The sequence below is a fragment of the Thunnus thynnus genome, chromosome 21, assembly GCF_963924715.1.
Source record: "Thunnus thynnus chromosome 21, fThuThy2.1, whole genome shotgun sequence".
Taxonomy (NCBI): Eukaryota; Metazoa; Chordata; class Actinopteri; order Scombriformes; family Scombridae; genus Thunnus; species Thunnus thynnus.
Window position 1 is genome coordinate 22,981,975 of NC_089537.1, and position 16,109 is coordinate 22,998,083.

Here is a 16,109-nt window from a genome sequence, read left to right on the forward strand (position 1 = left end):
CGTTTAGCAGCTGAAGAGCCAGAAATTTCCCTCAGGTGTTGGTAGAGATCAAAAACAGAGCTAAAAGAGAGTGAATATTCACCAGGTGGACAGGTGGCTCCAAATGAATGATAATGTTTCTCCACAACTGCTGGATGTGTTAATAAGCAACTGCTTGCTCATCAGTTCGTCATATCAACTATAAAGATGATGATATCTGAATGTTGTTTTAATAGCTTGTTGCTGCCCCCAAGTGGCCAATAAATCTGTCATTGCAGGTTTAAGGTCAATCTTCCAGAAACCTTAAAAAGATACATTCATTATTCCACTGTTTTTGCATTTATCCGAAAAGCAGTATTGATACAAACCAAAAACTTAAAGAACTGAAAGATCAGGGTGTGTTGACTCTCAGTTGGATCAGCAGCACTAACAACACTTTCACATAAAAAAATTGCTATATGGAGCTTTGAAAGCTTTATCTTGGTGCTCAACCACTGGTTTTGTCACCAACATGCAAAAACACTTACCAACATACATACATTCACATACCCAACACATATACTGTGAAAACACATGATATATAGTACAGTATTTATATATATATATCAGTATGCATATGCTTCCACAGACATGTAAAGTGCAAACACTCCCCCTCACTCAGAAAAACACACAGAGCCAAAGTGTGTATCCATGCTGTGCACTCCAAGAGTCTGCCTAATGAGAAGTCACTTTGATTTTCCAACAAACAAAGAGAGGAGGGGCTGATAAGAGGCTACTAGTTTAACTCCTTCATTGATGCATCAAGGCTTTAGATGCAAGGGATTGGAATGTGCATTTATGTGTTGTATTTCATAGTGACATAGAATAAAAAAGGGTGGTTGGTAACCACTCAGGAGGGTTGAATCGAGGGCAACTGGACTTCTTGGTTGTAGATACTTGAAGACATTTCGCCTCTCATCCAAGAGGTTTCTTCAGTTCTAACTGACTGGTTTGGGAGTCCCAGGTATTAACCTCTGTGGGGTCATTACCAAGGTCATTGATACTTGGTTTGTTAATGCTCCTGGCTGTTGTGACATCAGTCATTGGAGACGTTGGAGTCACCTGAGGCCAGGCGTAAGATGTGAATGGTTGTTAAATCTCCTTGGAAGGAATGAATGGACAGCACTGTAGGTGGGGGATAAGTAACGTCCTTCTCCCCTCTTTCCAACCATCTGTCCTCCCTTTGACCGTTTGAGTGAAGTCTTTGTCTTCGTGTTGCCATGCCATATGAAAGAGTTTTTGTCAGTGTGTCTGCACATGTGTGTGTATGAGGTTTCACACATTCAGGGATGAAAATGGACACTGTGCTTCAAAACTCCAAACATCTAACACTTTTTAACTAGACCAACTTCCCTGTGACTGATACAACACCACAGGAAGTGAAGAGAGCTTTTCATATGACACACACTCCCATGATGCTTTGAGCCTTTGGAATACAGTTGATTGAAAATGTCCTTGGTCCTTCACTCTAAATTGAAACAAAGAGCCAATTGAGAAGATTGTAATTAATGTCTGGCTAAAAATAACACTATAACTGAGCTCAGAGGAGGTTTTTTTCTTTAGTTTCTGTATCCATTTGTCGGCATGCTTGGACTGTAATTGTTTTTTTTTTTTTCAAGTTTACACCCATCTACACAAGCATCCCTGCCAAATGAATCTCACACTATGTGAGAAATGGAAGCCTCCCAAAACCACCAACACCCCTACTAAGCAGATGGATGGTCCGTGCTGCCTGACTGCCTTCAGCTGCCGTTAACCTCATGCCATGCACATTTTTTTTTTGTCTGCTCCCCTCTGAGACCCACACAAAGTTTTCAACAGGCGGGGTGTCAAGTTTAATAAAAGCTACAGTGTGACTAGAGAGAGCTGAAGTGAAAGGGGCTGTTGGGTCCTCCAGTTCTAAAGAAAGTTGACGAAGACATTCTCAGATTCTGTCTGGTACCAAAGCAAAGTTCTCCACGCTTGAAGGAACTTGCACCAGTAAGTTGTGAGATGTACAGTACAGTATCTCTACCTTTTTTTTGGTAGATTTCACAAAGTGACACCTTCACTTTTGTTGCAAATTGCCTCTCAAGAGATAACAAACTGTTTGTTTTAAGTGCAAAAGACACAGAAAGAAGGTTGTTTGACTGCACTTTGACTTTCCAACTTCACTTTGCTTTCAAAGATCTTCTCTGCCTTTGGCTCAGTTTTCTGCACGGACAGAAGATTTGATTGAAGATTAATGATGGAAACGTCTTTGGCTGCTCAGTCGTCACCCTTTTTATTATTACTATTTAAACTTTGTTGCCTGTAAAAAAGGTGAGTCATCATCTTCAGAGTCCTCAACTTCGGGTTCAGTCAATACCGTAACCTTGTCTTGCTTTCTGCTGCTTTGTAACAGCGGCTCCTTTTCTCTTAAACAAATTCTTTACTTTATCTTTTCTTATCAGCTACACAGAGAAAACTTTAAGGAGAAAATCTTATCAAAAAGTAATCCATCTCACCATCTTTCTTTTAATTTCCTTCCGTGTAGTATTTACTCTCCGGCCATTTTAGCTTCATTAATCTTAAGAAATCTTTGGTGCCAACGTACTCTTTGCCCGCCTTTGGGACCAAATTTATCCTCTTGTCCTTCTCATCATTCTTGCTTTCTCATTAAAGCAAAAAAAATTAATAAGAGTAGACATTTAAACTTGTTATATTAGTCTTCTACTATCCTGTCATTTTGTTGAGAAGTGACATTGCAGAAAATAAAGAGAATATGACACTAGTGATGGTTTAGCATGCAGGTGCATACCATGTGTCTGACATTTTTGGTTTCAATTTGATTTATCACTTGTTACAAGTCATTTCCTCTTGTCCTCTTATCTGCTCTCCTCCCAGTCTAAACCATGCAGTGTCATATAAAGCAGATTTGACACTGCATCGGTCTAATGAACAGCCTCAGCTTAGTCCCGTATTTAAATTTGACTCTTGAAGGAAAAAAAAAATCCAATTATATCTTTATGTAGCTTTTTTTGTGAGGCTGTACTATACCAACCGATACTTTGATCAATACTCTAGTTGGATGTCTAATTTAATTAATTTTCAAAAAGTTTTAAATCAAGCAGTTAAAGGAGAAAATTCTGCACAGTCAACCTGACCTAACCCCAGCGTGTCAGATGCAGTCCGGGCAAATCCCATCAGTTTCAGGGATAAATGTCAAACCCAAGCTAAGACGATGTGCAACATTGGCTGATGCTGGACCGGGGATTCCACTCTGTACACTGAAGACAGGGAGAAACAGCGTGTTGTGGGGTGAAGTGAGAAAAACATCATCTTGATAGCACAGCCGGACCCCCCGTCGCCCCGAGTCCTCCCCCTCCGGCACTGTCCTCAAACACAACTCTGCTCTATCTGCGCTGAAATGTGTCTCGACATCTGCACTTTCAACAGTCCTCATGGCAATGTTTTTTTAGTTTCACACAGATGGCTAAAAATAACCCACAAGATACTCCAGGAGGCGACACACAGCTGAGAGGGGTACTTGACTGAACTGTAGGGGTGTGATTGTGTGAGCGCCCACACAGATGTCTGTTTATGTGTGCATGTCTTAATACAAATCTGTTTGTAATACTTATAATAATGATCATTATTTGGGATATGTTGCCATTGAAAGGCTGCAGACAGTAGAGAACACTTAATCGTTTAAAGGGAAACTTTTTCAACCTGGACCCTATTTTCCCATCATTTTGTGTCTAAGTGACTAATGGGTCACAACAGCTTTTGAAATTGGTCCAGTATTGAGCGAGAACACTTCAGCCAGCAGCTGCGAAACAGGCAATCCTTTGGGGCAATAGTGCCCTGTCAATGTGCATCCAGTAAAAGTGCTTGTTAATTGTATACAGAGATGTGCAGAAAGCCCAGTATTTGTATTTGTATCTGTATTTGTTGAGGCAGCAAAATTATTTGTATTTGTATTTGAATAAAAGTGGAAAGAGGCTTAAAAATCTTGTTTTTGTTTTTATTATGCTTTTAATTTTAGAAAATTAACGTGTTACAATAAGTGTTTATAAATAAGCTACCTTATGAAGGAGGTCCCCACACTGGGTCTTGAACTGGAACTAACTAATATTTTTTAAAATAGTTGTATGAAACAAATATTCGTAAAAAACCCATTATTTGTGCTTTGCCGAATAATGTATTTGTATTTGTGCACACCCCTAATTGTATATTATGAGAAAATAGGGTCCAGGTTGAAAAATCCTTAAGTTTCCCTTTAATCTGTTCACTTTTTTCACCAGACAATATTTATGTGAGAGTACAGCAGCTGTCCCCGATGGGCCACTGCAGGTGATCCTTTGATCAGAAAACAACAAAGCACAGAACCTGATGCAACAGAGAGTTTCTGGCAGTGTGAAACCAGCATGACAGGAAATGCCAAGTTCACACATCAACAAAACTAAATCATTAAAATCATAAAACCGCTCAGTAATCAAAGGCAGGCGGTGACGATGCAACAGTTTCCAACAGCGCCACAGAAGACGATGCTCGTAAAGACGCGTTTATGTCTCTCCCTGTCACGTTTTTCATCACAACATCTCGATAACTGTGATAGACACCATGTGTTTATGCCTTTTTCTAACATCCTCGGTCTTATTCTTGAGACTGTGTCTGTTGAAGTAAAAACACGATAAACAGATTTGGGGTAAACACAGCTGACGGGGGTTCCTGCCTGCAGTTCATAGGCAGCTTACAGAAGCTCTGGAAAGTTCCCACAGCTGCTAACACCAATCAGCCCCTCAGATATTTAGTTTACTGAGGACTACTGATGCATGAAGACCCCAAGAAACTCTGAAAAACTTTACACCAAACCAACATAAGCAAACTCTGTTGAATAGTCTGACGTTCAGATGCTGAATACTTTGAAGTCTTTTCGATAGATTGCAGAAAACTAGCTTGAGGTTGTTGGAGGATTCGGTCGGTTGTGTTACTCATGATAAAAAGAGAAGAAGAAGAAAGGAAGAAGTGGGAGGAGGTGGTTGTCTGGCTGTGTGTAAAAAGTGGACACATATAAACACACTCTCGCCAATACACACATGCACACACCTATTTTCCTGCCCTCGGAGGATCAGCTGCGTTATGCTGCAGCGTAGTCAGGTCAAGGAATTCACTTAAGCATTGATAGAATAACTTTACCACAAAATAAAAGCTTAGGAATGCTAGCTTTTTATCTTTTTCCTTTCATTTTGACAGCTGTTGGAAAGTTCGGCATTTTAAAGGCAATATAACGTACAACATACTGAAAACAGCAACTGATGTCTTTTTACCACTGCACTGTGGTAGTGAAGAGGCGAGTCAGTCAGTAAGGTAGAATGACTCGGGTTAACATGTATAGAGTTCTCATATGTTCTGTATGTCATGTGCTTTGTTTGTTAATTACTATATTCTCCACAGAAGAAATGAAGACTGTTTGGATCAAGAGAGAACTTAGAGAGATCACACTAAAATCAGCTGATAATTAAAGTTTGATTTGACGTTTCATCCAACTGCAAATAAAAGCCAAAGTATTCCATGTATAATTTTGCTTGCATGAAGAAATACATGAAAAGTTGAAAATAAAGTCTTTGAAGGGAGCCAGAATTATGAAGACCTGCTTAAATATGAAACAGCTGGCTCAATCACAGAGAGGATAAACACTGAAATATTTCTCGCTTATCTTTAATATATCAAGCAAATGTGTTTTTGCCAAATTTCGGTTTCTATAAGAGCAACTCCCAAGGAAACACTGAGAGAATGAGGGATATCAGATCCTCACATACCAGATGTTTTATGGATGGTTTAATCACCGGGCCGCAGTAGGTGGAATAGAGGAAGAGTGATAATGAAAGTGCGAGGGAGGGAAGAAAATAATAAAAGCGTGAGGGGAGGAAAGGTGACTGAGAGTTAAAGAGAGGAAGATGGAGAAGTGAATAAGAGAAGGAGAGGGAATGAAAAAGCGGCCTATCGCGCGGGAGAAGAAAGGAGAGCGAGACGGGAGGCAGGATGAATGGTGATAGGTAACGGGATGAATGAGAAGTGACTGGCCTGCTGGCTATGTGGAAGAAGAGAGGGGAAGGTGGGGAGCGAGCATCGCCGGACAGAGGACAGACCCACGGAGGCAGGAAGAGATGAAATTGGAACAGAAGAATGATTTTGCAGGTCAAGGGGAGGGCGGGAAGAAACAAGAACAAGAGAAAGCAGAGCGAAGAGTGATGAAAGCTAAATAGAATAAATCGAGGAAAAAGCACAGAAGTGAGGGAAGAATCATGAGTGTGACATCAGGGAATAAAGGACTCCGAATAATATCTCAATCAAAAACTGCACTTTCTTTTATTGATTTATCTTGTACTCTTTCTGTCCTTTATATCCTCTGACACACACACAGACGCACACACACTCCACTCTCTGGAGATTGTGTTGGAAGTCAGTCAGTCTGCTGTACTAGTCACTGCCTCATAGGTCAACTCTACCTGCATGCAAATGTGTCTGCTGGAAAAAGTGGCACTGCTGCACCGGTGCTGAATCTTTGCTCAGAGCTAACAGCCATTGTTTGTTCTAGAACAGTGTAGATGCACTGTGAAACATCTAGAAGAGCTTTTTAAAAGTGGAGAACAGATGTGGATAGACATTTGCACAATTGACATTTGTCTTGCAGAGTGACTCAGAGCTGGCAAGCGGTATATATATAGAGGTTGGACAACACAGTATGCAGTACAAACCTATACAATATGTACAATGTCTGTACTCAAGTAGGTTAGATTTAGAAGTCAGCTTGAAAGGTGTTTGGTGATATTTGCACATTGGATAACAGTGTTGCCCAAAATTTACCAGCAAACACAAAGAGCCTGCTGATGTCTCATTTTTGTAGCTTATTGATTCCTTTCGTTTCTTCTCCCATAAAACTGTGAGGTTATGCATAAAAATGGCTACAATATCTACACAATTCACCTGATGTGCATATAAACACTTGAAGTCAGTGCATTATATTGTATTTGATATGTGGAAGACCTCATGGCAGCAACAATATTTTCAAGCCACCTTAGTTTTGTGTAATTTCTGCATTCAGTCCCTCCATTGTTTGTTGGTGCATACATCCACACGGCATGCCGTCTGTGTGAGTACAGGACATAGTGCTTGAGAGTCAGTCAAAACTCACTTGTGGATTTGTCACTTGTACTCTGCTGCTCGGTATTTCTTCTGTCCTCTCTTTCAACGCGGCAGCCGAGCTTCTGCAGTTCACTGTGTGATTCTATTAGCCTGAGACACAAGGCAGGCTGTGCTAATGCCTCTTTATACTGATTCATTCCTGCTCTCACCCGGGCCGAGTGCAGAGCAGACACTAGAATACATTACTGCAAGTTAAGCTACTTAGAAAATGCACCATAATACCCGACGTTTCATTCCCGGTGTGTGTTTGTGTTTTAATGCACTTGTGTGTGTGTGAGGGGGGGAAGACAGAGGAAAAGGAGCTGTGTGTGTGCGCGCATGTGTGTGTTTGCTTATAAGCAGTCACTTTTGAGTCAAAGCCCTGGTGTCAGAGAAGCAAGATGTGACTGGAATCATGGTGTGTGCATGTGTTTGTGTGAGTTTATATGCATACATCTATGCATTGTTGTGTATTTGTATATCTTGAAGTGTGTGTGTGTGTGTGAGTGGGGGGATCACGCTGGGAGGGTTACCTTAAGAGGGTCAGCAGAACAGTTCTCGTCATCTTCAGTGGACACTGGCTCTATTGCTGTAATTGCAAAACACTCTTGTGTGTGTGTGTGTGTGTGTGTGTGTGTACATGTGGTTTGCATGTTTGTCGACTCATTTTCCATCACGCTACAGCTTTATGTACACACTCTCATGGTGATACAGCTCCTCCACCTTTTCTATTATTTTTTTCATCACATTTCCCCTCCTGGCTTTCTCAAAACCCTTAATCACCCTTTTTTTTTTCTTTCTCCCAATCCTTCTCCCCTCTTCCTTTACTCTCATCCCTCCTTCTCTGTCTCCTATTATTCAACGCCTGATTGCCTCTCTGCCCCCCCCCTCTTCCTCTACTCAGGTGCTGTCTCTGGGTGCAGATGTGTTGCCAGAGTACAAGCTCCAGGCTCCTCGCATCCACAAGTGGACAGTGTTGCACTACAGCCCCTTCAAGGCGGTATGGGACTGGCTCATCCTGCTGCTGGTCATCTACACCGCCATCCTGACACCCTACTCAGCCGCCTTCCTCCTAAATGACCAGGTGGGCTGGACTAAGGTCAGAAACATTTAGAACAGATACACACACTATACACAACTGTCCTCTTCTGTATCTACATTGGTTTTACAGTAATGGCCACACACAGCCACACAATTTACATACTTTCAATCATATTATCAGCTACAGGAAATATTAAATCAGGAGTATCTTTATAAATCAACTCTGCTTTCCACAATAAATGAACAGAGTAGAGCAGGAAACAGTGAGGCTCTGCTGTTCTGTGAGGATGCCCTTTGAGTGACAGAATGTCTTCTGGCAGATAGTGATAAATAAGGCAACATCACACAGAGAAGATGAACATGGCACTGAAAAGTCAGACTAAATAAATGTAGATAGTGTTGCTTAGAACAATTAAACAGCGAGTCTGTTCTAGCTTTTCTTTACTGTTGATTTATGTGTTGAAGCTTCTCTTTCTCTCTTCACCTGAATCCTACTGAAAGCTGCTTTTGTGCCACTTTTTCAGGTTTTGTCTACTGTACACACATACTGTATGCAAATCCATTTGAAGGAGCGAGTCACACAGAACTGTTCTATTTATAGAGCATTAGATTATAATTCTCTACTCCTGTCTTTTTTTCTCTACTCTCTCCTATATCCTCCCTTTCACTTCATGCCTCTCTTCTCCTCCCATCCTCTCCTCTCCTCTCCTCTCCTCTCCTCTCCTCTCCTCTCCTCTCCTCTCCTCCCATACTCTCCTCTCCTCTCCTCTCCTCTCCTCTCCTCTCCTCTCCTCTCCTCTCCTCTCCTCTCCTCTCAGGAAGAGGCAGGCATGCAGAGTTGTGGTTACTGCTCTCCTCTCAACGTGGTGGACCTCATCGTGGATATTATGTTCATTATCGACATCCTCATCAACTTCAGGTGTGAACTGAGACAGATGAAGAGACAGTATCAGTATTACAAACTCTAGCGGAGCCATTTGTTGTTGTACAAACAGCTGCAGCAGTATCTGTGGTCAAATTAGTCTTAGTAAATACAAAAATGCAACAAGTCTAATTCCCAAATCCGGTGCTCTGTACTCATTAATGTTATGTTATGTCATGTTATCAGAGCTGGTTGTAAAAGAAGAAACAGCAGTAATAGCATTAGTAGAAATAATGGTAGTTGTAGTTCCGGTAAAGTGAGACAAAGTAGTCAAAGTATTAGAGAAACAACTTTTATTTTATTATCTTCACTCTTCCTCTCAGGACAACATATGTGAACACTAACGATGAGGTGGTGAGCCACCCAATGCGTATCGCCGTCCACTACTTCAAAGGCTGGTTCCTCATTGACATGGTGGCTGCCATTCCCTTTGACCTGCTCATCTACCGCAGCGGAGAGGAGGTATGTCATGATGGAGGGAGGGAGGGAGGGAGGTGAAGAAAGATGGGAGGAAAGGCAGAACCAACCCTCTTACATGCTGCAGAGAAGTTGCAGGTCATAAAGAGCACAGCAGAGAAATATCATCGCTGCGCCGACATGGTGTCTGCCATGTATGCCGGTGTCTTTATCTCACGGAATAAACAGCAGATAACAAACAGAGAGGTACAAAGGGGGAGGAGGACGAGGGAGTCAGGGAGGTGGAAGATAGGGAATAAGAGGAAGAAAGAGAGGCAGAGGTGGTTTAGTTTTTGTTTCATATTTTAATTGTTTCCATGGGGAAGTTGACTTGCAGTTGACTGCGGTGGAGCATGAAAATAACACATGTCTGCCTGACATCACACAAAGCCGTGTGCAAAACACTAGTAACAAACCAGTGAAACAATGAATCAACAGATCATTAATCAGCAATAATTCTGATTATCAATAAATCACTTAAACCTTATCTGGTTCCAGCTTCTCCAACATGAGGATTATCTATGTTTTGATATAAGTGTAAATGTTATATAATTGTAAATATTTGAGTTTTGGATTGTTGGTCAGGCAATACAGGCAATTTGAAGAAGTCACTTTAGGCTCTTGGAAATATTACAGGCATTTTTCTGTATCTTTAAACCTGTTCTCTTCAAACACTATTGATTTATCACTGAATTGTGAAAATGATCTGCAAATTAAAGTTTTTCTCCACACACTGTAGGAAACTAAGAGCCCAGCTTTGACAATGTGTGATTATGCATGAACCGGAAGGTGTTGTCTTCTTAAAACTTTTCTTTCAACAAAAAATCAACAAAATCACACACTGATGTCTAGCAAGAAAATGAGGTAACAACTCAAGACAGAACGAAGACAAACAACCTTCTTCTTCAGTTCAGTACATCAGACAGTTTAAACCTGAAGTCATTTAGTGCTGATACACAAAAATGGAAATAAATCAACAAAGTCTGTTTACTGCTCCATATGTTCTGTTTCATTTACATCAGGCCTTAGATTTTCATACACGTACACCAAATGCAACTTTGCAGTGATGTCATCACAGGTGAAGTCGATGACTCAGTGAATATGGCCTGACATGAGATTTGTGTTAATATAATAAACTTTCCATCATCACGTTGAAAAATTAAAAAAAGAAAAAAATCATACTTTCATTGAGGAAGATGTGGGATGAGATATGAGTACTGTAGTGCTGAAAACCTTATATTGTCTAAAATGACACAGTAACAAAGTCAGACAGCTGTTATGCTTCCATAGATTTTCCTACGTTTCATTCACACAGCCCTACTATACATCACCACCGCATTTTTTAATTTCTCTGCCTCTATTTTGTGGCAAACACCAGCTAAACAACCCAGTGTGTCTTTTTACATGCAACTTCAAAGTTTTGTACCTCTGCATATTCACACCTGCTAAATCAACCGGCACCACACAGAAAGAGTTCTCTTTGAAATTTGCACTCGGTGCTTGCCTTTGTGCTCTGCAAACCACACTTTCTATATAATAGTTGTATGAAGAGCAAAGAGAATTGTATGAAGAGAGACAGAAATCAGGTGAATGCATTTAAACTTGTGCATCAAACAGATAAAAAGTTGTACAATAATGAGAAGAATCCTTGGTAACATCCCCACAAGATTCAGTATCTAACAGAAACATGCAGTGACTCACTACAGCGCAGTTAACTCCACTACAATAGGTGAAGAGTGAAGTGATGGAGATGTTTTTCCATCACTTCAGATTTTAAAGCTTGAGTGTGGGATACTTCTGAGGACACTTGCCACATAATGAGGATGAAAAAGCAGCGAGGCCGAGGTTGATAGAATCCCTCTACACAGCAGCTCAGGCCAGGGTAATTCCACTGGCAGAGTAAGTGGTACTTGAGACGCATATAAATGAATGTCTGTTACATTCAAGCCCTTGCCAAATGAGTTCACACAATGCAGATTAAGCCTATCACGGCCAGATAAATCTCTGCGTATTTCACAGTATACAGAGTTTTTAAATCTGCTGTCTGTGGCGACATTCCCCGAGCTGGTGCAACAGTAGTGATGTGTTTTATGTCAACCAGCAATGATTAGTTTTGCAGAGATGAAGGGCGTCCATAGAAGCGCAACAGAAACTTCGGGTTTAACCCTCGCTAACTTGAGAGGTTAAAATAATTTAATCGTGCAGCTATTCTAGACTTTCCAAATGTTATCAGAATGAATGGATCCAATTCTGGTAGTGAAACGATTCATTTCTCAGGGGTTGTGACGCTCAAAAAAAATGTATCCAACGTTTTACAGCCGCAACAGTAGAGACAGGGATGCGTGTACTCATAATACTCATTTTTACTCTCACTGCCAGAAGGGGGAGACAGAAGTTCTGCACTGCAAGTTTAAGTGAGGGGGAAGTGGGCGTCTGGAGGAAGAGGTGGAAGTGAGAGGAAGAGAGAGGGGCGGGAGTGAGTGAGTGAACCCTCTGAGGAAACTTCCCACATAATGAGGATGAAAACCACTGAGGCCGAGGTTGATAGAATCCCTCTCCACAGCAGAGCTCAGGCCAGGGTAATTCCACTGGCAGAGCGAGCGGTTACTCGAGACACATGTATAAGTAATGGCGAGCGTGTAAGTAATAAAAACTAATGTTATTTATAGTGATTAAGACACCCACCGAGTCAAAAATGATGAATGTGGAAACTCCCCAACATTCAAATACTGCCCTGGGGAAAGCTTTGCCAAGGTTCACTTCATTGATGCTGTCCGGAAGCGGCGCTGAGCCAAGAAAGTGGAGATTTTCCTCAGCAGACAATTATTATTTACTGTGAGGACACACACACACACACACACACACACACACACACACACACACACAGAGCAGGACTAGGCTCTCTGCCAGCGCAGTAATCGTCATGTTATTTATTTGTTGTATGGACACGGAAGGGTCCGACTGAATACAAGTAGAAAGGCGAGGAAGTGGACAGCCCACAGTAATGAATGGGAGTCAGGATTTACCACCTGCACAGTGAATCACATCAGCACAAGGCCATGGCTGCTCCACCTGTGTGTGGAAGTGTGTGTGTGTGTGACAGGATGACAGCAGGTGGGAATGATGTGAGGAGATATCAGAGTCAAGGGACTTTGTTTCTGCTGTGCTAAACAATACCTCGTCTCTACTTTTCTCTCTCTCTCTCTCTCTCTCTCTCTCCTGCTCCCATCAGACCACCACTCTGATTGGTTTGCTGAAAACAGCTCGTCTCCTGCGATTGGTCCGTGTAGCCAGAAAACTGGACCGCTACTCAGAGTACGGCGCAGCTGTCCTCTTCCTCCTCATGTGCACCTTCGCCCTCATCGCTCACTGGCTCGCCTGCATCTGGTACAAACACCTTCACACTGTCTGATGAATCAGATAAGATTTACTGAGGAAGACTTTCTGTCTGCATACATCATAACTGTTATCATGTAGACACTAGTGTTGTCATAGTCCAACATTCTCAACTTAAATACAAAAGTTTCTCATGTTTCATATAGAGGTGTGCTTTGTGTTGTCAAGCAAACACAACAGCATCTCATTCCAAGTTCATCTTCTTTTGACTACAGTCAATGTGTATTGTAACTGTCTTCGTTGTTCCCAGGTATGCCATCGGCAGCGTAGAGAGAAACGGTTCAATCGGCTGGCTCCACACACTGGGGGACCAGTTGGGTAAACAGTACAATGACTCCATCCCAGGTACTGAGAGCATAAATTACTGTAGTATTAATACTGGTAAGACACATAGTGGTGGTATTATCTGTACTGGTTAGCTGTAACTGTAAACTTCCACTCCAGGCTCAGGACCCTCCATCAAAGACAAGTACGTCACGGCTCTGTACTTCACCTTCAGCAGTCTGACCAGTGTGGGATTTGGAAACGTGTCTCCAAACACCAACTCTGAGAAGATCTTCTCCATCTGTGTCATGCTCATTGGATGTAAGTACTGAGATTATGGTCAGATAGCTGCTCCATGGCTTCAGACCTGGGTGGAGGAAAGTATTTGGACAAAATAAACACAGAAAGTATGTGAAAAGAAGTTTAATGTGCTGACAAGTGACCTCCAGTAATACGTGCTGAAATGTGTCAGATGGAAAGGCCACTTATCTGGTACTTAAGATAAGTCTAAACAAGAAGTATTTCACCCAAGTTTGGCATTAAAAACTACTTTACACTTGTTATAATGACAACGATTACACATCCCAAGTGCTCTCCATTACTTCTTGTACATAAAAAAATCTATGTGATTTGAGTTGAGGTGAGTGTGACTGGATTTTGTTTACCACTACATTTCTATAAGGCCACTGCACAATCACAGGATTTGTAGGAACATGATTTGTGGTAAATCCTCCTCTTGCAGCTATTCTTGAACATTTCTGCAGACTCTAGTCAGCACAGCAGGGATTACTGTACACCAGACGGTGTCAGTGAGAGGACTGGGAAGTTATAAATCACTGAGCTGTTGTTTTTCTTCTCTCATACACCATTGCTCTTATAATTAAAGCAGCAAGAAAAAGCTGTTGATCCTATTTTTTATTCTGAAAGCATATCCTCTGATACCTTAATAAAATCCATCGGCAGGGATTGTAATATCCCCTTTCATGCTTATCAACTTCCTCTCCACACAGTAATTACCTCTGCAGGCTGCCAGAGCCCTGGACTTCATTGATCAGCAAAACATGGGATGACAAAAGGAGTATGACATTCAAAAGTAGCTTCTAGGAACTAATCACTACTTATTTGTTGTGTAATTATTAATTAATTAATTCATATTTATATTATTTAATAATCTAATAGACCCTTGACTAATAAAGACATTCAATACAAACTCTTTCAAGAACCACAGAAATGTGTGACACTGATTGTACATTGCAAAGGCAAACTGCAGGCAGTTTAACATTTGCTTGGCCAGAAAATGACCTGAGGCATGTTACATTTTAATTATTGAAATACTCCAAAGCCCTCCAAACTCAAGAGCTGAGCCCAGAAAAGAGTCCCCCATGTCTGTTGGTGCTGAGACTAACTCCCTCATCTCATACACACTCTGACCAGTCTCACACAACACTACTTTCCAAACACTAATCAGGTAAGGAAACCTATTTGGAACAATGGAAAGAAGAAGCCAAGGTAGATTAGAATGTTATCTGGCCCTAAAAAGAGATTATGAATTGACAGAATATCTCTCTACTGTCAGAGACAGAAAGCAGAAACAGATCCCAACCAAGTACAGGCTCAGTGAGCATAAACTGCCAGTCGAAAAAGGACGACACAAAAAATCATGGCAACCAAAGAAACCAGAATATGTGGTCACTGTTTGACAGGTGAGACAGAGACAGAGGCCCTGTTCACACCTGGCATTAACATTCATCTCAGGTGATCCAATCACAAGTGGACAGCTCTAAGTACAGGTGTGAACGCACCCAAGACGCATTGAGATAATCTGTATACATATAATTAATATATATCAATCTTAATATTGTGTTAATGTTCATATTATTCTTATTTTGTACCGTCCAAATATTTGGACAAGTTGTATTTTGATGCTTTGGCAACAGTGTTCTGGAAACTTTCACGCCAATAAAGCTCATTGAATTGAATTGTGTACATACTGTGGACTTGCAATGATCATTTTAAAATGTTGAACTTAAACTAAGAGTCAGAGATCAATTGTGTCCCTTGTGACACACACAAACACACACACTCACCCGGACAGCAGCTTCAGCGGGTGATGTAGACAGTGATGGGAGCTGACAGAGGTTGAAAGGTTAGCAGGATCCAACAGGACAAAACAGGGACGCTCATGAAGGATATGACACAAAACAATAGCTGTCCTCTAAAGATAAAACCCTTTTATAGATCAGTCAATTCCCTGCTATATCTGTCCTCCAGAGGACTGACCTCATGCAAAAACCAGGACTCATAGAAGAACTTGTTTCTCATGTTTAGATTCTTCTCCCTAAGTCAAACAAAGTCTGCAAGTGGTTCAGACAAGTTGTATCTAGATGTAGTAAGTGTGTTTAGGGAGTGCACTATCACAAAGTAGAGTTTATGTATCATATTCATATATCACTCGCTACAGTATGCTGTTATGAAAAAGACAAATGTGCTTCTGTAATCAAGAAAATATCTTCATAATAATTAATAATAATCACATTTTGTAGCACTTTTCTATCTAAACACTTTGTTACATAGTTACAAAGTCACCTTTGGTTACAAATCAACACTAAGACATTCTGATTAAAGCTTTGGTGAGTTCAAATACACACCTACAGTTTAATGTATCTATACAGTGCTTGTATGACAGATGGCGGATTGTAATCTCCTTTATTCTCCATTGTTATGCCATCCGCTATCAGAGGTTCCTCTCTTTCTATTGATTCGTCACTTCTCCACTGACAAACATATCAAACATATCACCCAGCGGTGTCAAACGTAATTATATACGTCTATATAAATAGAGAAAACAGTCATCCAGAAATGT

At 41.1% G+C, this 16,109-nt stretch overlaps 1 protein-coding gene across 7 annotated transcripts in view; it reads left to right on the forward strand.

Annotated features, from left to right (window-relative positions):
• The window catches only part of kcnh2b (potassium voltage-gated channel, subfamily H (eag-related), member 2b), a 244,371-nt gene that overhangs the window by 210,283 nt on the left and 17,979 nt on the right, over window positions 1-16,109 (forward strand). For 4 of the 7 annotated variants that reach the window (XM_067578724.1, XM_067578719.1, XM_067578725.1 and 1 more), the window contains exons 7-12: window positions 8,072-8,266; window positions 9,027-9,127; window positions 9,454-9,592; window positions 12,819-12,973; window positions 13,233-13,327; window positions 13,427-13,567. In XM_067578724.1, coding sequence (XP_067434825.1) covers window positions 8,072-8,266; window positions 9,027-9,127; window positions 9,454-9,592; window positions 12,819-12,973; window positions 13,233-13,327; window positions 13,427-13,567 — 826 coding nt within the window. The remainder of the gene's footprint in view (window positions 1-8,071; window positions 8,267-9,026; window positions 9,128-9,453; window positions 9,593-12,818; window positions 12,974-13,232; window positions 13,328-13,426; window positions 13,568-16,109) is intronic. The other 3 variants (XM_067578726.1, XM_067578720.1, XM_067578722.1) reach the window with 1 other exon arrangement.